The sequence below is a fragment of the Vanrija pseudolonga genome, chromosome 7 (genome assembly GCF_020906515.1).
Source record: "Vanrija pseudolonga chromosome 7, complete sequence".
NCBI lineage: Eukaryota > Fungi > Basidiomycota > Tremellomycetes > Trichosporonales > Trichosporonaceae > Vanrija > Vanrija pseudolonga.
This window is the reverse complement of record NC_085855.1, coordinates 1,936,499-1,959,378: the sequence shown is the minus strand read 5'-3', so window position 1 is coordinate 1,959,378 and position 22,880 is coordinate 1,936,499. Positions and strand designations below refer to the sequence as shown.

At 63.5% G+C, this 22,880-nt stretch overlaps 10 protein-coding genes across 10 annotated transcripts; 5 read left to right on the top strand and 5 right to left on the bottom strand.

Moving 5' to 3' along the window:
• Positions 1-53: 53 nt before the first annotated feature.
• PAC1_1 (Proteasome subunit alpha type-4-A) lies at positions 54-1,498 on the top strand. The gene is made up of 8 exons (XM_062776192.1): positions 54-172; positions 222-237; positions 291-317; positions 363-377; positions 434-519; positions 574-686; positions 722-1,140; positions 1,270-1,498. Exons 1-8 carry the CDS (start codon positions 170-172, stop codon positions 1,446-1,448), a joined length of 858 nt encoding a protein of 285 aa, XP_062632176.1. The 5' UTR covers positions 54-169; the 3' UTR covers positions 1,449-1,498.
• Positions 1,499-2,077: 579 nt separating this feature from the next.
• On the bottom strand, positions 2,078-3,471 carry Zfp42 (Zinc finger protein 42; the record flags this gene model as incomplete). The annotated part of the gene is made up of 4 exons (XM_062776191.1): positions 2,078-2,461; positions 2,512-2,582; positions 2,621-2,694; positions 2,762-3,471. 4 exons carry the CDS (start codon positions 3,469-3,471, stop codon positions 2,078-2,080), a joined length of 1,239 nt encoding a protein of 412 aa, XP_062632175.1.
• Positions 3,472-6,388: 2,917 nt separating this feature from the next.
• SPAC227.15 (putative protein) lies at positions 6,389-9,545 on the bottom strand. The gene is made up of 4 exons (XM_062776190.1): positions 9,124-9,545; positions 8,793-9,037; positions 7,165-8,581; positions 6,389-7,106 (listed from the first exon to the last, which is right to left on the bottom strand). The coding sequence occupies exons 1-4, from the start codon at positions 9,145-9,147 to the stop codon at positions 6,762-6,764; spliced, it is 2,031 nt and encodes a 676-aa protein (XP_062632174.1). The 5' UTR covers positions 9,148-9,545; the 3' UTR covers positions 6,389-6,761.
• A 1,412-nt stretch (positions 9,546-10,957) lies between these two features.
• YPL199C (Smr domain-containing protein) lies at positions 10,958-12,323 on the bottom strand. Its single transcript, XM_062776189.1, has 6 exons — positions 11,896-12,323; positions 11,778-11,860; positions 11,672-11,701; positions 11,533-11,636; positions 11,195-11,393; positions 10,958-11,136 (listed from the first exon to the last, which is right to left on the bottom strand). The coding sequence occupies exons 1-6, from the start codon at positions 12,214-12,216 to the stop codon at positions 10,983-10,985; spliced, it is 891 nt and encodes a 296-aa protein (XP_062632173.1). The 5' UTR covers positions 12,217-12,323; the 3' UTR covers positions 10,958-10,982.
• Positions 12,324-12,515: 192 nt separating this feature from the next.
• Positions 12,516-13,692, top strand: Rrp1b (Ribosomal RNA processing protein 1 B). The gene is made up of 3 exons (XM_062776188.1): positions 12,516-12,646; positions 12,697-13,027; positions 13,066-13,692. Exons 1-3 carry the CDS (start codon positions 12,550-12,552, stop codon positions 13,664-13,666), a joined length of 1,029 nt encoding a protein of 342 aa, XP_062632172.1. The 5' UTR covers positions 12,516-12,549; the 3' UTR covers positions 13,667-13,692.
• TIM13 (Mitochondrial import inner membrane translocase subunit TIM13) lies at positions 13,681-14,515 on the bottom strand. Its single transcript, XM_062776187.1, has 4 exons — positions 14,370-14,515; positions 14,180-14,226; positions 14,091-14,138; positions 13,681-13,981 (listed from the first exon to the last, which is right to left on the bottom strand). The coding sequence occupies exons 1-4, from the start codon at positions 14,410-14,412 to the stop codon at positions 13,808-13,810; spliced, it is 312 nt and encodes a 103-aa protein (XP_062632171.1). The 5' UTR covers positions 14,413-14,515; the 3' UTR covers positions 13,681-13,807.
• An 89-nt stretch (positions 14,516-14,604) lies between these two features.
• ltv1 lies at positions 14,605-17,198 on the top strand. Its single transcript, XM_062776186.1, has 3 exons — positions 14,605-14,866; positions 14,926-16,258; positions 16,520-17,198. The coding sequence occupies exons 1-3, from the start codon at positions 14,717-14,719 to the stop codon at positions 16,927-16,929; spliced, it is 1,893 nt and encodes a 630-aa protein (XP_062632170.1). The 5' UTR covers positions 14,605-14,716; the 3' UTR covers positions 16,930-17,198.
• A 235-nt stretch (positions 17,199-17,433) lies between these two features.
• rps27 (40S ribosomal protein S27) lies at positions 17,434-18,657 on the top strand (the record flags this gene model as incomplete). The annotated part of the gene is made up of 4 exons (XM_062776185.1): positions 17,434-17,465; positions 17,615-17,663; positions 18,202-18,424; positions 18,527-18,657. The coding sequence occupies 4 exons, from the start codon at positions 17,434-17,436 to the stop codon at positions 18,655-18,657; spliced, it is 435 nt and encodes a 144-aa protein (XP_062632169.1).
• Positions 18,658-19,670: 1,013 nt separating this feature from the next.
• On the top strand, positions 19,671-21,323 carry SPAC343.06c (Phospholipid scramblase family protein; the record flags this gene model as incomplete). Its single annotated transcript, XM_062776184.1, has 6 exons — positions 19,671-19,800; positions 19,857-20,058; positions 20,103-20,172; positions 20,213-20,229; positions 20,269-20,469; positions 20,510-21,323. 6 exons carry the CDS (start codon positions 19,671-19,673, stop codon positions 21,321-21,323), a joined length of 1,434 nt encoding a protein of 477 aa, XP_062632168.1.
• Positions 21,324-21,393: 70 nt separating this feature from the next.
• On the bottom strand, positions 21,394-22,762 carry Bub3 (Mitotic checkpoint protein BUB3; the record flags this gene model as incomplete). Its single annotated transcript, XM_062776183.1, has 8 exons — positions 21,394-21,411; positions 21,477-21,717; positions 21,778-21,934; positions 21,989-22,276; positions 22,331-22,503; positions 22,539-22,585; positions 22,622-22,713; positions 22,753-22,762. The coding sequence occupies 8 exons, from the start codon at positions 22,760-22,762 to the stop codon at positions 21,394-21,396; spliced, it is 1,026 nt and encodes a 341-aa protein (XP_062632167.1).
• Between the last annotated feature and the right edge of the window lie 118 nt (positions 22,763-22,880).

The following is a 22,880-nucleotide window of genomic DNA, read 5'->3' as shown; positions in this document are numbered from 1 at the left end:
ATCATCGATGCGACTGCAAGTCGAGAGCCGCCAGTGTCATCAGCGACTGGAGACCGCAACTCGACTTGCTTGCACCACCATCACCACCACCGCATTGCACTCGCGCGCTCGACAACGAGCCCGTACCTCTAGACCACTCTCACACCACCAATCCTAGAGCTTGGCAACAATGGTGCGTTCCTTTGGCCTCGCGCACGCGGGCTCGCGCTGACGAACTCCAGGCAAGGCGATACGACAGTGCGTTGGAGTGGACATGAACGTTCGGCGGGATGGTGACTGACTGCTTACAGGCCGCACTACCATCTTCTCTCCTGAGGGTAAGTCTGCTGAGCCTCTTGGCGAATCCCAGCTGACGCTCCCAGGCCGGTTGTTCCAAGGTGTGTAGCTGCCGACGAGGACGCTTGCCGAAGCTTCCTCCCACTAACTTGTCCAGTCGAGTACGCCATGGAGGCCATCTCGCACGCCGGTACCGTCCTCGCTGTCCTCTCCAAGGAGGGTATCGCGATTGCCGCAGAGAAGGTGTGTCTGCTAGACGCTTGTTCGTTTTGCGTGAACTCAGCTGACGCCCTCCAGAAAGTCACCGGCAAGCTCCTCGACCTCTCCCTCCCCGGTGGATCCGAGGCCGGCGGCGAGGGCGTCGAGGCGTGGATGGGCGGCGGCGGCGAGAAGATCTTCCTCCTGAACAAGTGGGTTGCTCGCTAGAGATACCTCTAACCCACAGCAACATTCTTGCCGGCCTCGCAGGCATCACGTCGGACGCCAACTCGCTCGTCAACTTTGCGCGCAACAGCGCCCAGCGCCACCTGTTCACGTACGACGAGGACATCCCCGTCGAGATGCTCGTCCAGCGCCTGTGCGACATGAAGCAGGGCTACACGCAGTACGGTGGTCTCCGCCCCTTCGGCGTCGCGCTCCTGTACGTCGGCTGGGACCCGCTGTACGGCTTCCAGCTGTACCAGTCTGATCCGTCGGGCAACTATTCGGGCTGGAAGGCGACGTGTATCGGCGCCAACCACTCGTCGGCCGCGTCGCTCCTCAAGCAGGAGTACAAGGACGAGATTACCCTCGAGGAGGCGACCGCGCTCTGCCTCAAGACGATGGCCAAGACGATGGATTCGACCAAGCTGAACAGCGAGAAGCGTGAGTGAACATGGCACGGCCGTAGGCCGTGTCGTGGGGAGGCTGCAGCGGCGGAGCGCAGCCGTGACGGACATGCCGCCGCTAGCCAGTCGACCCCACCATATCCGTGCCACCACTCACACCCCGCAGTCGAGTTCGCGACCATGACCCTCACGGACGACAAGCAGCCCCTGGCCAAGATCTACCGCCCCTCCGAGCTCGACACGTTGCTGCAGAAGCTCGAGCTTGGCGGAACAAAGGACGAGCAGATTGGCGCGGGCGAGGGCACTGGCGGTGGCGGCTCGGGCAACATTGCCGTGAGCACGTAAAGGCGTGGTACTTGAGCACGTAGAGAGCACAATGTATGGCATAGTAGTGAAGCGTGGCGCTGTGACATTGGGCAGGGTGAGATAGAGTGAGATAGACGGTTGCCTGACGATATGTGGGGGGCATAGGTCGGTGAAGGCCGGGTGCCCTCGCCCACGCACCGATGTGCCCCTCACCGGCAGTAGCACGGGGTAGTGGGCATCGAGAAGTCCATTAGATGCAAGAACGTCATAGCAGTGGGTGTCCCGCGACGTGGAAGAGAGCGAATGAGCGAGCCCGAGAGTGGGCGTCGATGCCGGTGCATAGCGTGCCCGCTCCACTTGACGTTACTGGGGCGTGTCGTGCATTCCGTCGTACGCCCGCCTCGCACCACCACTTCGCGGCAACAAACACCAGGGGTCGGCCCAACGCGACGCCACACCACAACACACAGATCACTTGCATCTCTTCTATCTCTCCGGCCTCGATGGTTTTCAATCTACAAGAGTGGGTACGGCGCTCCGCTCGGCGGGCGTGTCGTCGCTGTGTCGTCATGTTCATGGGCGCAAGATGTATTTGCAGAAAAAATTGTTCCAGGAAATGTGTGCAAGAAGGGAAACTTGGCCGCGGTCCCTGGCCTAGCCACCTCAGCTCAGCTCAGCATGAGGCTGTTAGATTTTGTAGGCTGGGGCATGAGGATGGGCTGCGGCGGCGTGGGCGGAGTGGTGGGCTGCACGACGGCGCTAGTGGGCGCGACGGAGTCGCGGCGCGTGATGGCGTACTGGCGCAGCCCGCCCGCCCCGTGCCACATGCCGTACTCGACTTGCTGCGGGTACGCCGACTGGTAGACGTACTGGTACTGCGGGGCGAACATGCCCGCCGCCGCCGTCGTGGTCGTCGTTGTCGCCGGCGAGGCGGGGTGCGGGGTCTGTGGCGTCTGCTGGAGCTGCAGCTGAGGGGCGGGCTGGCGCGCCGGCGTTCTCGGGGACGAGATGTCGGCCGTCTTGGAGTTACGCGAGCCCCGCATGTCGTGGGTCTGGAGTGGTGAGCATGGCGAAACAAATGCGCGGTGCTCGGGCCACTTACACGCTCGTGGCGGCGAAGGTTGGATGAGACGGAGAAGCGCCGTCCGCAGCCCTCGCGGTTGCACTGGTACGCTGGGGTAGGTTAGCGCAGCAGAGAACACTAGACATACGCTTTGCACCCGTGTGCACCGACATGTGGGTCGAGAGTGACGATGGGCGGTTGAAGCGCTTGTCACACATGGGGCTGGTGGTGTGAGTAACATTTTTGTGGCGGTTTCAACGGAAAAAAGTGAAAACGCCACACGACCCACCAAACATGGCGCCGCGCCTTGAGAATCTCCTTGGCTCTGCGTCTCTCCTGGGCCGTCATCTGTGGCGCTGGTGGTGTAATGGGGCTGGGAGACGTCGAGTGCTGGTAGAACTGGGCCGGGTAGTAGTAGTGCTGCTGCTGGGCGTAGTGGTCGTTTACGTCCTCCGCCACCTCGTAGCGGTAAAGCGGCGAAGGGTTGTACGCCTGCTGGGCAGCCTGTTGCTGGTGCTGGTGCTGCTGGTGCTGCTGGGCCTGAGCCTGCCAGTACTGGTCGTGGGGGGTAACGCGGTGGTGCGACGGCGAGTGGCGGGGGCTCGTGGTCCTGAGGGCGCTGTCGGGGGAGGCGGGGAACACCGGGCCGGCCGGGGGAGAAAAGGTCTGAGAAAAGGTAGAGGCAGACGAAAAGCTGGGCGTGGTGGTGTAGTGACTCATGACGGTGGGCGCCGTGCTAGCAGGAGGCGGAGGCATGGGCCGCGAGGAGTCGAGAGCAGCGTCGCTAGCGCTCGTGGTGGGGCTTGGAGACGGGCGGGGGTCGTCACTGAGGCGCTGGGGGTGTGGGGGCTGCTGCTGCTGCTGCTGCTGCTGCTGATGTCCGCGGAAGGGGTTACTGCGGTGGTGCGACTCGGCATGTAGCTGGGCCCGGTAGGCTGAGGGGATCGAGAGGCCAGCGGGGTCGACGTGTGGTACGACTGGGGATGGGAGAGACGCCATTGTGGGTTTCTCTTTTTGCCACTGGGATCTAGGCAAGAGGAAGATCAAGAAGTCGTGGGAGGGGGCCGTGATGTCGCGAATTGCGGCAAGTCGTTGACTGTTCAAGAACTGGCACCCAGGCCGTGAGGGAGAGAGGTGTCAAGAAGGGGGGGAAATGTGTGGTGTCAAGGTGTCGCAGTCTACGTCTTTAATGATTTATAACCCCCCCTCCAACGCGGCAGGGAACAATGCTCTGGATAAGAAGGGGATGGGAGAGAGAAGGGGGAGTGGGTTGAGGGAAGAAAGGACCCTTCTCAAGCTCTAGCTAGCTAGCTGTACAATGCCTGAAGCGTGCGCTCTGCTCCAGTAGGAGAAAAGCGAGGAAGGGGAAGCAGTGACGAGGACAACAAGGGGGGACGGGGGAACGGGGAGAGGGGAGGGGTGTAATAGAGGGCGCAATGTTGAAAGGAACAAGCGAGCGAGCGAGAGAGCGAGGCGGCAGGGGGGCAGGCTTCCCACGGAGAGAGAGGAGACAGAGCAAAGCAGTCAGTCGTGCGGTGCGAGCGCGCTGCGGCGGCGGGATAATGCAGAGGGGCGTAGGTTTGTCGTGTTGCGAGCGAGCGAGCCAACAAGACAAGGTGACAGCAGAGGAGGGCGCAAAAAGGTGACTGGTGCAAGAAGACAACAGTGATGGTGACGAGGGCGACGACGACCAAGACGGCAGCGACAACTTCCCGACTCGTCAGCTGTGTGTTTCTTCTCCCTTCCCGCCAACTCACTGATGAGCGACGTGTCGGGGGATGTGCGACGCCGCTCTGCTCTGCTCTTCGCTCCAAGGCCAGCGTGCGATCGTTGCGCCGTGGTGTGATTCTCGATTGTCGATTCTGATTGTGGATTGTGGATTGTGGGTGGGAGAGATCGCTCCGGGGCGCTGCGCTGATGCTCGTCGTTGGTCGTTGGTTGTGGTCAAGTCTAGGCTGGGCGGTGGTGCTGGTGGTGCTTGTGCTGCTGAGGGCGATCAGAAGCGGGCGGGCGTAACGTAGGTGGGTGGGTCTTGTTCGCGAGACGAAAGTTGTGAGCAGATATCTTTCTGCATCGTCGTGACGCTTTTGTGCGTTGCGCGTCGCCCCGTCGTTGCCCTGTTGCCCTTTTGCCCCCTTGGGCACGAAGCAGAAGCAGCAGCAGAAGAAGAAGAAGAACAGTAAGCAGGCGTGCAGCTGCAGTGCCCCCCGTGTGTGCTGGGCGGTGTGTGTGTTGTCGGTGCTTCTGGCGCGAGGCAACAACGGCAAGCAACAAGGGTCACTGGCGTCACGACACACACACACACACACACATGCCGCGCCACACGCCACGCCACGGCGCCCCTCGAGCCTTGCATTTCTTCCTCAGGTGACTTGACTTTTGCTGCAAGCCCGTGCACGCCGCGCCGCACGGCAACCACGCAACAAGGCAACGACACGGACACGGACAGGGGCTGGGAGACAACACGCACACGCTGCATGGCACGATGGGGGCGCAGCAGCAGTCAGCACATAGCACCAACGCAGCGAGCTGCTGGCCCAAGACGGCGCAGTTACGTGGACTGCGCGGCCCCCGCCACCACGCCGCGCCGCCTCGTGCGTACCCCGGCCGTAGGCGGCGACAAGGTTTGCCCCAACCAACGCGACGACGACGGCGCCGCACACGCTTGCTCCACTCGACTTGACTTGTCCGACGCGCACGGCACGATTGCCTTGAGAAATCAATGTCTTCCTGCTCGGCGGGCGCGGCCCGGGACGTGGGTGGTGTTGCGTCACGCGCGCGGCGTGGGCGGGGGGCGGGCGGGCACTACACGACAGACAGCGCTCGGCAGTCACCGCGTGTCTGTCCACGCTGTCCGCCTCGCGGCGGGCGCAGAAGACGCCGTCGTCGTGTCGCTTTCTTTGTCGGGGTGGGGCGCGCGCAGGGCGGGCCAAGGCCGAGGGCGTCGCGGCGTGACCTTATACTTGTCCGCCGACGACGCGGCGAGTCCCACAGAGCAGTGTGGGTGCAGCGCGCAGGGGGCACGGCGATTCGTGGTGGTGCTCGTGGTGCCTCTTACACAAGCATGCGTGCATGTGTTCCCGCCCACAACAGCACACACACCACCGCCGATCCCGGCTGTCGCTTGTACCTCACTCGCCGCGCCTGTCGTTACTGGTCGTGTCGTGCCGTGTCGTGTCGGGCGGTCCGTTCGTTCGTCTGGACTGACTGGAACCGAGCAAAAGTCGCTCGCGAGGAGAAGGAATGCGCGCGACGGGCGCGACGGGCGCCGAAGGCGGCTGACTGCTGGCTTGCGCCGCGGCCGCCGCGCGCCGTACGTACATACGCGCCACGCCACGACGCGTCCTCGTGCCCAATGCATTGCATGGCCGTTGCTTGCACTGTGGGGACTTTCGGCCTTGCCTCGTCTTGAACGCTGCCCAGCTGCGCGCCCATCGGACATGTCTTGTCGGACCTCGGTGTCGGACCTCGGACCTCGGACCTACCTGCTCGTCTGCGCGCCAGAGGCTTGGCTTGGGTTGGCTTGCATGCACGCCGCCGCGCACGGCGCACGGCGACGACAGGCACGTGGTGGTGCCGCGGCGTACATAACACGCGCACACTGCATGCCATGTATCTGTGCGCTGGCCGCCGTCGCCATTGAGAGGGCACCAGTCAGCAGTAAGTGCGTTTTCCATGGCGTACCCATCCCTGCACGCGCGTACATGCGCGTTTGCATGTTACGCTTCTTCGCGACGTGGCTGGCTGGCGCGTGCTGGCGCGTCGGCGTGCTGGCGTGGGCCGCCTGTGGCCCCCCACCACACATGTCAGTGCCACACTGCGCCGCCACGCGTCTCGGCCGCCACAAGTGGCTTGACGCCACAAGTCATGTTCACACTCCCGTCGTTCCTAGATCTCCTGCTCCTCTGCTGCGTCGTCGTCGTCAACGTACAATGCATGCTGCGCGACCTAGTGTCTATCCGACCATGAGCCTGCGGCATGACAGTAGTAGCTAGCCGAGTGATTGAAAGTGGACGCCCGACCGCGGACCAGAGTCCCAATGGTACCGCTGACGAGATACAGCGGTGAGGAGGCGGGGCTCTTGAGAGCGAGGATGCAAGTTTGGAGAGTGCAGAGAAACAGGTTACACGTGTTGCTTGATTGTGTGTGTGTGTTGTTGTGAGTGTTGGGTTGTTACAAAGGGGCATTGAGGGCATGAGAGTGACAGCGTTGTTCGAGTTGATTAAGTTCTTGCAAGCGAGGCCTGGTGGTGTGATGGATGGTTGTTTTGATTGTGGAGGCATGTGTGTTTAGCCTAGCGACGCTCCGCGAGCATGACGACGGCCCGTTTGCTGGCCACCCCGTGGCCGGTTGTTGTCGTCCTGAGCTCCGTACCAGAGGGCACCGAGAAGGTCCTTGGCCGTGTTGGCAATGTTGGTGGCACGGCCAATAAGCGTAGATCCGTCATCGTCGTCGACTGGCTGCGACAGTGTTGGCTGCGCAGTGGTGTACGCAACAGACGCTGCGCCAACATCAGACGTGGGCGACTCGGTGACAGGAAGCTCGGGCTCGAGGCCAGCGGAGCCAAGACGATTGTTGGACGAGGGGTGGGGAAGGGAGTTGGGCGATGTGTCTTTCAGCGGACGGAAGACAATCTATTGCTGAGTCAGTCAGATGAATCCCTCGCCTCGCGCTGATTAGTAGGTTACTCACTTGGGGAGAAGAGTGGGGGGTGGGGGTAGATGAGCGCTCAGGCGAGTAGTCAACGTCCATGGCGTCACCACCGGCAGTAGTGGTCTTGGGCTGGGCGGCAGCGGCAGCCGAAGCAGCAGCCTTGACCGGCGTGTTGTCTACTGGTGAGCGCGAGACCGAGCTCGACGAGCTGGTCGACGTGCCGCGCGAAGATGCCGAGCGGTCATATTGGGAAGAACCAGCACCACGCGAGGTCGAGCGACCACGGCCCTCGGTTGTCGAGGTCGACCGGCCGCGCTCCTCGTTGGACGGTGAGCCAACTGGCAAGCCCTCGTATCCGCCAAACATGCCTCCAATACCCGTAGCAACCGAGGGGTTGTAGTTGAAGTGAGCCGGAGGCGAGACTGGCTCGGGCGTGACAGCGTTGACCGTGGGTGGCCTGACCTTGAGAATACTCCTGCCAGGCTGGGGCGACGGGACGCCATTCGCGTTGAGCGACGACGACGAAGAGGACGAGGACGCAGCGTCAAGCGAGGCATTCGGCAGGCGCCACTTGGGCTGGGCAGGGGGAGGCTGAACTGCTGGTGCGCGGCCATAACTGCCCGCCGCTCCAGCGCGAGCGGGGCTGGTACCCGAGAGGTCGGGACCGCCAAAGTAGTCTCTCCCGTGGCTGTACTCGTCTTCGTCGTCGGTCGCGTTCCAGCGGTTGCCGGGCACCAAGACGATGGGCGAAGGGATGTCGAAAGGCGACGCCACTGGCTGCTGCTCCTGCGGGGAGGGTAGGTACTCGGGCGGGGGCTGATAGACCATCTTTGGCAGATTGGGGTTGGTGGTAAATGTGCCAGTGGTCTTGAGCATTGCGGGAGCAATCTTTGCAATGGTGATGGATGTTGACGAGGTAATAGACGAAGCGCGGCTGCGTCCCGAGTGCCTGGACGAGCTAGAACGCATCTCGAGCATGTCGTCGTCATCCGAATCGACATTGCCGCGTGTGCTAATAAGAGGCTCGTCGAGTGCAATGACTTGCTCAACAAATGTGTTGAACGAGATGTGACGCTTGCCAGAGTCCTTGTATGGGACCTCGGTGGTGGGCGAGCCCGACTTGCGCAATGTGGAAGGCGAGCGGCGACGCGTATCGCGTAGGGACACCGAGCGGCGGACATTAACCTCCGACTTTGCCTTTGGAATTCCGGGTCTGCGGGGGTGTTCCTCGTCACCCGAAGAGTCATCGTCTTCCGTGGCCTCGAGAACAGGCGATGATGGGTTGGGGATGCTGAGCAACTCGGATAACGTGCGGTGCTTGAGAATGCTCTTTGCTCCGGTTGGGCGGTCAAGGCCGATTCTGTCGTCTGTCGACGAAATCTTGAGTGGCCGCACTGGCTCGACACTGGCAGTGTGCAAAGGCCCATACAGCCATGTGACGTCCGAGTCCTTGAGCCTGTGTGCATTGTTAGCGACGGCAATATGCAAAATGCGGTAGGAGTGGACGGAAAGGACGGTCGGTGGTCAACACATCCGGGTGGCGGCATTTGCGCCGCGAGACCGCGCACGTTTCCGAGTGGAGCCTACACCAACCCCAGGCGACCCCCAAACGCGACCCCCGCATGCCATAACAACCACGTCCACCGCGATCCAACAACCACACTCACCAGTTGAGGGTCTCTGGGCTGATGGTTTTCAGCTTGTTACGCTGCTTGTTCCACGTTCTCCAGCTCGCGTTCTCGAGACGGACACCATTGGCAATCTCGTGCTTGTGCCTGGTCATGTTACGCCAAGAGGCCCACACATCCTCTTCTGTCCAGTTGTGCGACAAGTAGTCGACACAGATGGATGGAAGCTTGTCCTGGATGTCCTCAACCGAGGGGGCCGCATTCGAGTCGACGGGCAGCGAGGTCTGGTGACATTGTGAGTTTGGATGAATAAGCGGTGTGGTGGTGGTGTTGGTTGGTGGACCTTGGCCCCTTGGCACCGGACACTTACGATCGGGGGGATGATCTGCGCCATGTTGAAAGGTGAAACCGGGTAGAGCAGTAGCCTTGAAGGCTACTTGGTTACTGATAGCTAGCTTTGGTTGCAATGAACAGTAGGAGGTGAGGATGGGATGATGGCGAGTTGGCAAGTGCGGGGCTCGAGGTTTATGAATCAGGCCGGCGGGCGGAATGGAGGCTGGCTGGCTGGGCTGGGTGGGTTGCGGGCGGAGGAAGGCGGCGGGGGCTCAGAGTGGGGAAACACAAAGGGGGGCGGGGTGGGAGACGGCGGGGGGGAGGAGAGGATGAGTGAGGAGAGGAGGAGAGGGGCAAAGGATGGGAGGCGGTGCGTGAGGGAGTGGTGACCTGTGAGTGGGTCGTGTGTTGTATTGTGTGTTGATGCAGAAGAGTTGCTTGTGGTGGGATGGATGTGGGGGTGGGTGGGTGGGTGGGTAGGTAGACGTGGGTGGGATGGGTGGTTGGTGCTTGCACTGATGGGGGGGGGGGGGGGGAGGGGAAGGGGTTGGATGCTGGACGGTGAGTGAGCGGCTTGAACCAGACGGCGGGGGGGAAAGAGGCGAGCCGAGGGCCGTCAAGGGGGGCAGCAGGCAGCAGGGGTTTTAGACGGGGGGCGCAACAGCGGAGGGAAGGGCCCAGGGGCTGACATCTCACCTGCCAGCCAGGGGGGCCACTTAGACGACACTTGACTGTACACACACACTCAGTGTTCAAATCGGACCGTGAACGGAACGGGGCCATTACCACAAAACGCAATTTTCACCCTGCAAGACAAGCGGACACGACCCTCCGCCGGCGCCTTGCCGGACTTGGCTGCCGACGACCCATGCCACAAATCCCACCTGCTGTACTGCAGCATGCACCTGGCCAGCCGGGCCGATAAAGCGCGCGAGCGCGCGCGCGGTGGATGTCACCTGGCGTGTACATGGCGCGAGCGACGAAAAAACCTGCGCCGCGCCAAGAACACCTAGTCTCGGCAGCCAGCTAGCACGCGAGGGAGGGAGGCCACGACGAGCTCGTGCTGACCAAAACACACGCCAAGATAGCATCCCAGGCGCCCGCTGTACCCACGCCCATACCACCCCCACCCACCCACACACGGCCGCGACATCGCCCGCGGCAATGGCCGGCTGACGCTGCGCCGGCGACTTTTGGCCGCGTCTGATTGGGACAAGCGGCGAGCAAGCGGGTTGACCCGAGCAGCGGAACTCCGTCAATCCTGGTGCCCCGGAAACGTGATTGCGTTGCCGCAATTATGTAGGGAGGCGGCGGCAGAGCGCTGCTGAGCGATGTAGGCGAGGCGAGTCAGAGCCGAGGGGGTGGGTGGTGTGCATTCTTGATCGCGCAGCGAGGACACGGGTGGGGGCAGAGCGGACAACGTATTGCTCTACTCGGCACAGCAGCGTGTGTGTGCGTGCGACGTGCTGTCATTGTGCTTGCTCGACGGCGGGCGTGTGGGCCAGATGTCATCCGAGCCTGCTCGAGGAAGGGGCGATCACATGGGGTGACTAGACTGCTTGCTGCTGGCGGCAAGCTTGCCCAGGGCTAGCGAGATACTGCCACTCGCTTCAGGGCGGTGCGGCACAGAGCCAACAAATCACTGTCAGCGAGCGTATCGCGACACATTCGTGACATCTTGCCATTGCCACAGCCACAGCCGCAGCCGCTGCCGTAGCCGCACGCACCATGCCGCCGCATCGGCGCACCGCGCACCGCGCACACCAGGCAATAGACGGCTTTATCGTGCCTCGCAGCGCACACTGCAACATTATACAAGATGCATCCTGACGCCGCGGCGGCAACCGTGAGTCATCTGCCGCCGGCAGTACCAGGCGTGTATCGCGCCTACGCTCTCTACATGATCACACAGTCCTGGTTACCCCGCTGGATCTGGTCCACCAGGCCGCCGGCGTCGCGCGTCCGACCGCCGCCCGATCCGCCTCCGCCCTGGAGGTAGACGACGAGCACGCCGGTATTGCGCGGGTCGATCTCGGCCGCGAGGTTGTACCTGGGCGTTGGCATCAGCTTTTGCGTTTCTCGCGCACCACGCCACGCCGCCGACCCACTTCTGCATCAGCTGCTCCACCGCAGGCTTGATCTTCGCCTGGTGGTTCTGCGAATGGATGCCCTTGCCGGTAATCACGCGCAGCTCCTGCGCGCCAGAGCGCTGCCCGTCCGCGATCGCGCTTTCCACCCGCTCGATCGCCTCCTTGACATACAGGCCGTGCAGGTCGATCGTGCCGTGGGGCTGCGTCTTGTTGTTCTCTGTGGTGGTGTGTGAGCGGGGTGCAAAGGGGGCGGGTGAGGCTGTAGCAGGGCTGCTGGCGCCATGGGCCGACGCTCCGGCCTCCGGCCGCAGGCAAGCGGGGCCCAGCGGCCTCACGTCCCATCACACCTCACGCACCTCTGAAGATCCAGTCCGACGCCTGGCCGTCTAGTCTCTGCTGGTTGGCCTGGTGCTGCTTTCCCTGCTCGCTGAGCTGTTTTGCGCGCGCTCCGTCGCCAGACCTGGCTGTCAGCTTGCTCTGCGATACGAAGCTCACTTGTACGCGTTCTGCGAGTCGGCAAACGCCCTGCGGTGGTGTTAGTCGGTACGGTGAGAGGCAATGCGGGCCATTGTCCCCCGCCCCGGCCCCCGCTCGCGCTCACTTGTGCGCCTGGTCGCCCTCGCGCCGCGCGTCATTCCGCCACTGGGTGTACTGCGCGTTGGTGGCATTTGCCTGGTCCTGGTTCTGCAGATCAGCGCCCGCTCCGCCACACCACGCACCATGCCACCGTGCGGCTTGCCATGCTGCTGCTGCTGCTGGCCACCATGCTGCTGGTTATTGTTGTTCCATGCCCCGCTGCCGGGAGGGTAGTTGTTCTGCTGTTGCTGCTGCTGCTGGCCCGGCTGCCCCTGCCATGCGCCTTGCCCCGGCGCCTGGTTCCACTGAGGCTGCTGCTGCGCGGGGTACTGGTTCCACTGCTGCTGGCCCTGGCCCTGCTGCTGGTTGTACTGCTGCCCCTGCTGCTGGTTCTGCTGGTTGTTGTTGCCGCAGAAGATGCCGAGCAGGGCCTGACAGATGTCAAGCAGTGGGTTGTTTCCCATCGTGGCTGTCGCTTGGGCGGTGATCTAGGTGGAGTGTGCGCGTCCGTAGCCGTAGTACTCCTATATCGCGCCGTAGCTGCTATCCACAAGGCCGTCGTCGATGTTGTTGTTGTCGTCGTCGTCGATGGCCGGGGGTACTAACTCTCCTGTTTGTTGACCCAGTCGCGGCGCGCAGACCAGCCAAACGCCAACCCCTGAAACGTGTGGTGCCGTGATTACGTATGAACGACAACCCCAGTCACGTGACAATCTCCAAAAGTTGAACGTGAGCCATGATGAACGACAGACACAACATGAGCAGCCAGCATACTCATCTCCACAACGAGCAGCAACATGTCGACAGCAGCAAGAAAGGGCAAGGGACGGGCGCCGGCACCAGAGCCCAAGGTTGAGGCCGCCGTGCCATTCGGCAAGCAGCTCGCGCATACCGGTGAGTCGAGCTTCGTAGACTTCGAGCAGCCCAGCTCACTCCAACCCCAGACAAGAAGGTCCGCGACGCGGCCATCGCCAACCTCCGCGCGTTCCTCTCGCGCGGCGGCGACAACGGCGCCTCGTCGACGTACACGCGTCTCGAGGACGCCGAGATGGCCAAGCTGTGGAAGGGCTTGTTCTACTGCTTCTGGATGTCGGACAAGCCGCTCGTGCAGCAGGGCCTGGCGAGCGAGCTGTCCAACCTCCTGCTCGACATCAGCCCGGCCGTCAAGGGCGGCAAGAAGGAGAAGGAGGCGGCCAAGCTCGAGGCGGCGATCGCCTTCCTCGAGGGGTTCTGGACGTCGCTCGTGCGCGAGTGGAACGGCATCGACCGGTTGAGGTGGGCGCGCGATCCCGACACATGGGCTGACGCCGCAGGATGGACAAATACTACATGCTTATCCGTCGCTACGTCAACGCGACGTTCCGTCTCCTCGCGCGCGCAGGGTGGAGCGAAGCCGCCGTCAGCGCCGTCAACGACATCATGAGCGCCAAGTCGGGCCCCATGAGCTGGCAGGACCGCGCCGTGCCCTCGTCGCTCGCGACGCACTTGGCCGACGTGTACCTTGAGGAGCTGGACAAGGTGCTCGCGGACGAGGACGTGGAGCCCGCGCCGCTGGTGGCGATTCTCGCGCCACACATCGCGCTGCTGGCGCGCACGACCACGCCGGCGGTGCACAAGCGCCTCCAGAGCGTGCTGTTTGACCGGGTGCTCGCTGCGCTCAAGGAGGACGAGGACGAGGACGAGCGGCCGGCAAAGCGCGCCAAGAAGGAGGCCGCGGCTACAACCTCTGAATTCCCTCACATTGCCGAGCGCAGCGCCCTCGCTGCTGGCGCCGACGCGGCCTCGCCCAAGGCCGTCCGCTCAGCACTGCTCAAGGCACTGTTCAAGGAGGCGGCGCAGGAGTCGGCGGTCGAGTCTAACCGCCGCAAGATCTACGCCGTCGTCCGCGAGAACGAGGACGACGACGATGAGTAGGAGAACGAGCTTGTACTTTATCATGCAATGCATGGGTCTGAGAGAGGGGTGGTACATGGCCAGGCAGCCAGGGGCAGCAGGCGTGCGTGGTGTGATGGGTTGTTTTTGATTTTTGTGTCCTTCCAACCTCGCGCATTCCGCTTAGAGCGAGATGCCGCTCGAAGCAGCGCCAGAGCGCTCGCGCGACACGCGCGCAACGTACGACCGCGAGGTCTGGTCGAACGCAGCCATGTACAGGACCATGCACTGCGAGAGGCAGCGCTCCTCGGACGAGCCGAGGGTGGGGCCGGGGCGGGTCACGCACTTGGCGAAGCACTGGGATGGTTAGGGGGTGCGCGGGGGTGGGGAGGTGGGCGTCGGCGCTGCTACTGCTAGGGAAACGATGCGGGCGCCGACGCATCACACCCCCCCAGCACACACTCACGTTCTCGGTGATCTTGTTGATGAGCTGCTGGGCGCCGGCGGCAGCGAGCTGGGACGTCAGCTGGGCTCACCGAAGCATGGCCAACACACCTCCTGCTGGACCTGGAGCTTGATCTGCTCAGCCTGCTCCTTCTGGCCTATGGAGGTCAGTTTATGTTTTGAACAGCAGCACGACGACGCGCGGTGCCACCACACAGTCAAACTCGGGACGGCCGGGACGTGCCGGTGTGTTCGAGGCAGGTGGACACCGCGCCGCGCACGGCGGACGGAGGGCACTCACTGGGAGTCGCGCCGCTGCTGGAACCGCCGAAGAGAGAAGCCATTTTGATGTCGTGTGGTGGTGGTGGAGTGCAGGCAAGCAAAGAGTGAGTCGCTCTTGCCGAGTGGCGGCGTCGGTGCGTCGAATACTCGGCGACGACTGCTGGCTGGCGCGGCGCGGGGGTGGGCGGCGGCGGCGGCAAATGGCCAAAGAATTTTGTAGGTGGAGGTCTGTCCACAAACCCAACTAGAGATCACTGACGTTTCGAGCTACTCACATCGCACTCTAGACGCTGCAACGATACACACGACGACACACTCGCAGCGACAACGATCAGGACCTAGACAGCACGCGCATACACCGCCACCATGGCACCCACCAAGAAGTCCATCTACCGCCAGCCCGGGGCACAGCACTTCCAGCTCGTGCACCGCTCCGTGCGCGACCCGCTCATCAACGACCCCGAGGCGAGCCAGCAGGTGTTCAAGCCGGTCGAGCGGTACAATGACGCCCAGAAGGTGAGCGGGGTCGACGGAGCTGTGGAGAAGCTCGTGCTCGTACTGACGCACTCTCCCAGTCCGGTGTTACCCTCGCCGAGCTCGACGCCACCCTCGACAAGTCCAAGATGCGCGCCAACGAGGGCGAGGCCGCGCAGTACGGCATCACGTTCGACGACTCGACCTACGACTACATGTCGCATCTGAGGCCGGTCGGTGAGGCGGGCTTCGAGTCGGTGCTCCTCGAGGCGCCGAGGGGCTCGGCGGCCGCCACGGGAATGAAGCGGCAGGGCAACCGCTCAAAGGGCAAGGGACGCCAGGACGACGACATGTTCCTCCCGCCCGACGCACTGGCATCGCGCAACGAGATCTCGTGGCAGGAGGCGCAGGACGCGTACGAGGCCATCCCGGCCGAGCTGCAGGGGTTCCAGCCCGACATGGACCCGCATCTCCGGCAAGTGCTGGAAGCGCTCGACGACGACGCATTCGTGGACGACGGCGGCGACGGGAGCTTGTTTGACGACCTGCTCGGCGGCGGCGAGCTGGAGGACGGGGACGAGGCTCCCGAGTTTGACTTTGCCGAGTGGGGCGTTGACGAGAACGGGCGCGAGCTGCAGGCGCCTCGATACGACGACGATGATGACGACGACAGCAGGACCGAGGCGGGCGAGGAGACGTGGGAGGACCGATTCCGCGCGTTCAAGGCCGCCGGTGGCCGGCATCCAGAGCAGAAGGCGACCTCGAACGGCGGGTGGGACGATGAGGAGGCCGACCCGGCCGAGCGCTCAGAAATGGCCGACACGATCGGCTCCTTGGTGTCTGGGTTCGGCGACATGGTGGTCCGCGGCGGCAAGAAGCGGCACGGCAAGCGCGGCCCGTCGGACGCGTCGGGCATGTCTATGTCCAGTGCGAGCGTGTACCGTAACGCTGGGCTGCGGTCGCTCGACGACCGCTTCGACGTCATTGAGCGCGAGTACGAGCTCGACGACGAGGACGACGAGTACCTCGACATGGACGACGACGACGTGTCGATCGCGCCGTCGTTCATGAGCTCAATGTCGCGCGCAAGCATGGCGTCCAAGGCGGCCGAGGACCACGGCCCCGTCGAGCTCAGCCGCGAGGACTTTGACTCGATCATGGACGACTTTTTGGACAACTACGAGGTTGTCGGCTCGCGCATGCGCGAGAGTCTGGGCGGCACGGCCATGACCGGCGCCGAGAAGCTGAGCGTGCTCCGCGCTGCGCTCGAGCAGGGCGAGGACGGAGACGGTATCGGCCGCGAGGAGAACCGCCGCCGTATCCTCGAGCTCGAGCAGCTCAACCGCGGCTACGTCAAGGAGAAGAAGGACAAGGTGGCTCTGAGGGATATCGACGAGAAGGCCGAGCCCAAGTGGGACGTCGAGACGATTCTTTGTGAGTGTCACGAGAGCGTGTAGGTGTGGTCAGTGGTGGTGCCACTGTGGCAGGTGGCGTTGTGGCAGTGGTGCGCCGTCATGACGACGGGTTTGGCGCTGCTGCCCAATGCTGCTATGCCTAGCATGTCTGGGTTACTCCGTGTCTGCCTATGATTGGCCTTTCATAAACAGTTACGTTCCCCGACGGCTGCTTGGCCCACGCACCATCCCACAGCCCGCACAATTGTTATCCCCCACCCGCCGCCACTAACCCCCACAGCCACATACACCAACACGGAGAACCACCCCGGCACTATCCGCGTCCGTTCGTCAGAGGAACAGAAGGCCCGTCTCCTTCGCCGAGTTGAGGAGGCCGAGAAGGCCGCGGCCCGGGCCGCAGCCAAGGCCCTCCCCGTCACCGAGGAGGAGGAGGACTCTGGATCCGAGACGGAGCGCGAGGCGCCGAAGGTCACCGTCACACGGCCGAAGGGCGAGTCGGCCGAGGAGCGCAAGGCACGCAAGAACGCCGTCAAGGAGCAGCGCGCGAACCGGAGGCAGGAGAAGAAGAAGCACACTGAGACGTTTGGTGCCGAGCGCAAGCGCCAGATTGCGAGCCACCAGAAGATGGTCGGTGGCGGCCGTGCTGCCGATGTGGCTGTTGGCGCCCGGGGCGTTGTCTCGCTCAAGTGAGCAGTGTTGCCGTCGCCATCTCATCTCGTCTTCGACTCCAACGCATTACCCGGCACCGATCACACCGATCAGACCGGATTAGAAGCCTCTCGCAAACTCAACTCGACTCGACGTTGTGGTCGTCGTCGTTGCCGAGCTCCGAGCCCGAACCCACCATCCCCCCGGCCCCGGCCATCCCATCCAACGCGCCCGGCCGGACCATTGCATCAATGTTCATTTTTTGGGACCCGTCTGTACAGTAGTAGAATGCATGTGCATTGTGGCTCGAGCCGACTCGGCGTGTGTGGATGCTTCGAGATGGGTGGCAGTGCTCCGTGATGGCCGGGTCCGGACAAGTCACAGGCACTACGTCGTAGCTATCGGCGATACCAAGCCCCGCCATACAAGCCTATCGCCGAGACTGAATTTAACAGTTGAGCCGACCCATACAAGCACGCCACGGGCGGGATTACACCCAGGCACAAGTATTCCCGGTGCAGGATTTTGACAGTGCTAAGTGTGAAAATGCTCCCGTTGACCACCCAGGACGCTGAGTCGTGCTCGCCGCCTGCCTGCCCGCCCGCCTCCTCGTCCTCTGCCAGCCGCTGCTACTCGCTGCCTCGCGCACACCACCAAGCACCTCTGCACTCTAGAAGCGTCCTCAACCGGCTTTCACCCCCCCAACCACACACTTAAAAACCGCAAGAGTCCGCCGCCCGCGCTTTTGCGAACCACACGACAACCTAGCCAAAATGGTGAGCCCAGTTGGGCGACAGGACGACGGCAGACTGGACTGGAAGACTGGACAAATGGACCGCTGGACGACTTTGGACGGCAAAGCGAATTTTTGATGTCGGCGACACGGATGTCGACGATACAGACCTGCGCTTCGACGACGAGGGAGCGCGCGCTGGCGTTGTGCGCGAGGACAAACGAGAGCGAGGGCATGCTGGGCAGACAGACGCTGGGAAACTTCGTGCTGCGGTCGCGTGCAATTGCGCCTGATGGCGGCGTGCGACCGCAGTCTCTGTGCCAAAGTTGTCCTCGCACTCGCGCTCGCTCTCGCCTCCCACGCCGTCTTGCGTGCGCTGCTCGCCGCTGCTTGCGTCGCGTTCGCCGACTTGCCATCATTTCGACGACTTGGAGATTTCCAGCACCGCACCGCCCACACAACTTCGACTCACTCGGCTCGGATCCGCGTTGCTGCCAATGTCCAAGCCCACGTCCACGTCCAGTCTACCGTCCTGCCCGCTTGCCCTACCACACACAGCAGCACAACTGACCCCCCCGCAGACTCTCGCCGTCGACCTTCTCAACCCCTCTGCCGAGGCCCAGGCCCGCACCCACAAGCTCAAGAAGATTGTGCCCACCCCCAACTCGTTCTTCATGGACGTCAAGTGCCCCGGCTGCTTCCAGATCACCACCGTCTTCTCGCACGCCTCGACCGTCGTCCAGTGCGGCTCGTGCGCTACCGTCCTCTGCCAGCCTTCGGGCGGCAAGGCCAAGCTTACTGAGGGTGAGTGTTGGTTGAGGATCGCCCCCCGGATCCGAGGCATGAGATGCCGACTCGTTTTCAGTCCCACTAACACTGTCCCCAGGCTGCTCGTTCCGCAGGAAGAACTAGATGGTTTCTTGCGGCTCGTCGGTTCCCTTGGTTCTAGCATGATCCACATGTACTCATTGACACATATGGCCGAGTGTGAGCGTGGGTGTTGCGCAGAGCAGCGCGACGCCGAGCGGCGCACGTGACGGTGTGGGGGAGGGCGTGGGGGAGACTGGCGAAAGGAGATGGTGCAGAGATTATCACGCTAACAGTACTAACGTCGGCGCCGCTGTGCAGAGGCACTCTCGAGTTAGTCCACCGCATGTGCACATCATCGTGCGAGCTCGCAGCCGTGTCACTCGACCAGTCTCGTGATGGTCATGTGCCTTCGTCGTCAGCCAAGCAGGGTTTTGAGTGGCACAGTGGAGTTGTCGGTCGGCAGGCGGAGATTGGCGGCCGCGACGCCGTCATGGTGCCGAAAATTGTCGTCGCTGACGCCATCGTCTGGTGTCGCAGCGTCGTCGCGCGTCGTGTGTCGTGTGCTTTGGGCGTTGCATGAAGAGTTGTCGTGTCAGTGTCAGGTCAGCGTGCATAATGTTGTTGCTGCAAGTGGGGTCCTTGCCGCGGTGGTGTTGCAGCAGTCATGAGGCAGTCACACCCGTCACATGTCTCTGCGCCACCTCGTCTTTCGTGGCGCGAATGCAGCCAGTTGGCCACTCGGTCTGTCAGTCGCGCAGCTCGCAGCTCGCAGCTCGAAGATCTCATCAGCCGTAGACTGACTACAGTGCAGCACCAAAACGCACTACGCTTCAGTCGCCAGATGCAATGCGTTGTCTTTGTGTCGTCGCTCCACAGTCGTCGCGCAACTCGCAAGCCTCGCCAAGTAGCGTCGCGTCGCGTGGGCTGACTGCGGCTGCAGTGTGGCCAGAGTGAGTCGCGAGTCGCACAGTCGCCACCGTGCGCGCGAGCGTGCTAATTACAGGCCCGTACGCGTCTGCGCTGCTGGCCAAGTCGATGTGGAGCGTCAAAGTCGCCGCCACGAGCGAGCCACCCAGAGCGCAGCGGGACCTGATTCCTGCGTTGCGCCGTGCCGATCAGCCAGCGCAAACTGCCGAAAGAGTGCGTCATTGACAACTGGTCGCTGGCCGTCGGCAACGAAACGACAACTGCCAAGCGACACGCTCTCACGATCACACTGACACTCATACACAACACGACCATGCTGAGACGGACCGCGGCGTCGGCCCTTGCGCCGGCACGAATGGTGCCGCCCGCATCGCCATCACTCGCGCTCCTCGCCCAGCGCGGCTTCAGCTCGTCGACCTCGCTGCTGCGCGGCGACGACCGGCGTGAGTTGTTGCCTCACCTTCCAGCGCTTTCGCTCGCTCGCTGACCGCCACTGCAGTCCCCCGCGGCCATGTCCGCCCCCAGCGCCGCAGGCCACAGCCGCAGCCCCAGAACCCCTTCGCTATGCCGTTCGGCGCGGACCCGTACGGCGGCTACGTGCAGCCCGCGCGCGTGAGCGTGCCCGACGATCCCGGAGGCGTGCTCTCCCAGTCGCATGCGGCGCACGAGCTGCTCGCGCACGAGAGCTTGGTTATTGTGCGGTGCGTCGGTCGTCGAAGGAACTTGTGGTGGCTGACGACGGTAGACAACTGGAGATGCTCAACGTGTTCATGGGGTACGAGCAGGCCAACCGCTATGCGATCTACTCGCCTGATGTGGGTCTGCTTATGTGTCGAGTGGAAAGCTGACCCGCAGGGCAACATTGTCGGATTGTGAGGAGGTGCAGCAGGAGGACAACTCGCTGACCCCAGCATGGCGGAGGAAGACCAGGGGATCCTATCCGCCGTCACCCGCAACATCCTGCACACGCACCGCCCGCTCAAATCCACCGTGCTCGACGTGCACGGCAACCCGATCCTGTGGATCCGCCGGCCATTCACCTTCATCAACTCGCGCATCTACGTGCACGCGATGGACGAGAAGAACTCGCCGATCGTGGGCGAGACGCAGCAGTGGGTGTGGAGTTGTGGTTGTGGAGCTCACCCGTGACAGGTCGTGGCATCTCTGGCGGAGGAAGTACAACCTGTTCCAGGAGCGGCCCGGCGAGGTGCTGCGCCAGTTTGCGCGCATCGACGGCGGCTTCCTCGCGTGGGACTTCTGGCTCAAGGACAAGGACGACCGCCTCGTGGCCACCATTAACCGCAACTTCCGCGGGCTGGGCCGCGAGCTCTTCACCGACACGGGGCAGTACGTGATCCGCTTCGACGCCGCGGGCACCGAGCTCGACATGCCCCCCGGGTCAGAGATCAAGGTCCAGGGCCAGACACTCATCCTGCCCGAGCGCTCAGACGTCGGGCTCACGCTTGACCAGCGCGCCATGGCGCTCGCGACCGCCGTCAGTATCGACTTTGACTACTTCTCCCGGCACTCGGGCAGCGGCGGCTTCGGTTTCCCGTTCATTCTCTTTGGTGGAGGTGACGGCGGGTCGGACGCGCGCAGCGGCGATGGCGGCGCTGCTCCGCCCGCGGATGGAGGAGCGGCGACTGGCGCTGCTGCTGGCGCGGCGGCGGGCGCCGCGTCGGATGTGCCGGCCGGCATGAGCGAGGACGAGTACATCTACGGCCGGGGGCCCGGCACCGCGCAGCAGGCCCAGCCGGGTCAGCAGGGCGCACCGGGCCAGCAGCCACCGCAAGGCCCGCCACCTGATGCTGGTGCTGGCCAGCAGCAGCCTGGCGAGTACGGTGACTACGAGCAGCCCATGGATGACCCGTGGGCTGAGGAGCAGAACGAGGGCCTCTTTGGTGGTGGCGAGGCCGGAGGCGGCGACGGCGGCTCGAGCTGGGGAGACTGGGGCGACTGGTCGTAGATAGATCAAGTCTAGTTTGCATGCGACATCTTCACTTATACATAGATATGTGGCAGCGGTGCTGGGCCGCTCATGCGCGGGCCTTGGGCTGGATGGCGTTAGTATGCTCGACTGTCTCGCCCGCGCTGCGCGCTCCGCTCGCTCGGCACCCACCTTGCAGTCCTCCTGCACCGTCTCCTTGAGGAGGAGCAGCACCCGTGCCTGCTCTTCTGGGCTCGCGACGGCATTGTCGTGCTCGTAGCTGACGCCAATGGCGAGCGTTGAGCCGTCGGGCGAGAAGGCGAGCGCAGAGATGGCCGTGGGGTACTTGGGGTACAGGCGCATGCGCTTCTTGGCGTTGTGGTCCCAGATGGAGAGGACGCCGTCTGAGCCGCCGGACGCGAATGTGTTGTGGCTGCGGGCGTCAGCATGTGCTGGCGAGGAGGCATGGCCCCACGGCGCCACGCCTACTCACACAGGGTGGTACGCCAGCGCGTTGATGGGGTACACCTGCTCCACGCCGTCGACCGTCGCGCGGTGTGCGCGGAACGCATACTTTGCCGCCTGGGCCGCCGGGTCGGGGTCAAAGTACTCGACGGCGATACGGCCCTCGATCGAGCCTGATGCCCAGCCTGGGGTGCGTCAGCTGTCATTTCCCATCGCTCGCGCAGCACGACTCGACCCACCCTTTCCATCGGCCATGCACGCGACCGTCCGCGTGAGCATCTTGAGCGCGCTCTCGCGCGTGCTCTCGGGCTTGGGCTCGCGGCCCTCGCGCGCGGCGGCGCCAAGCTCGGCCGCAGTGTACACGCTCACGTGGCGGTGCGCCATCGACACCAGCAGCCTGCCAGTCGCGGGCGCATAGGACAGGTTGTACACGCGCTCCGGGAGGGCAGCGGTCGCGCGCAGCGGCTCTTCGGCGGACGGGTCCCAGATCTTGAGCGTCTTGTCCCACGAGCCGGAGACGAGGATGTCTGGGAGGGAGGAGGTTAGCGGGGGAAGGTCACTACTCGCGACCGCGCACTCACTCTGCTCTGGGATCCACACCAGCGACGACACGCTGTCGTCGTGCGTGCCCAGCACGCGGTTGTCGCCCGTGCTAAAGTCCCATTGCCGCACGCGCCGGTCGAGGCCGCCAGAGTAGGCCGTGTTGGGGGTCGCGTCAAAGGTGGCCGCGAGCACGGGGCGGGGGTGGGAGAAGCTGGGGTCAGCTGGCGTAAGCAAGAACCAGCTTACATCTGCGGAGGAGCTTGCGATCCTGATACCCTGTGCAGTTGGATCGTCTGAGGTCAGCGATGGGGTACCGTTGTTGTACCTACCGAGTCCCAGGACGCGACGAGGAGCGAGCTGCTGTCCGCCGACCACGCGACGGCGGCGATGCCGTCCGCTGGCGGCTGGAGGGAGCGGTCTCCTGCGTGTGAGTGGTGTTTCGTGGTCAGACGTAACGTACCAGAAGACATTGCTTGTTGTTGTTGGGTACGTGGTGGAAGTCGACGAGTTGACGAGTTGGTTGTTGTCATTGCCGCGTGTTTGATTTTTCCGGCCACCGACCACTGACTGTCGTCGTTTAGTTTCCGC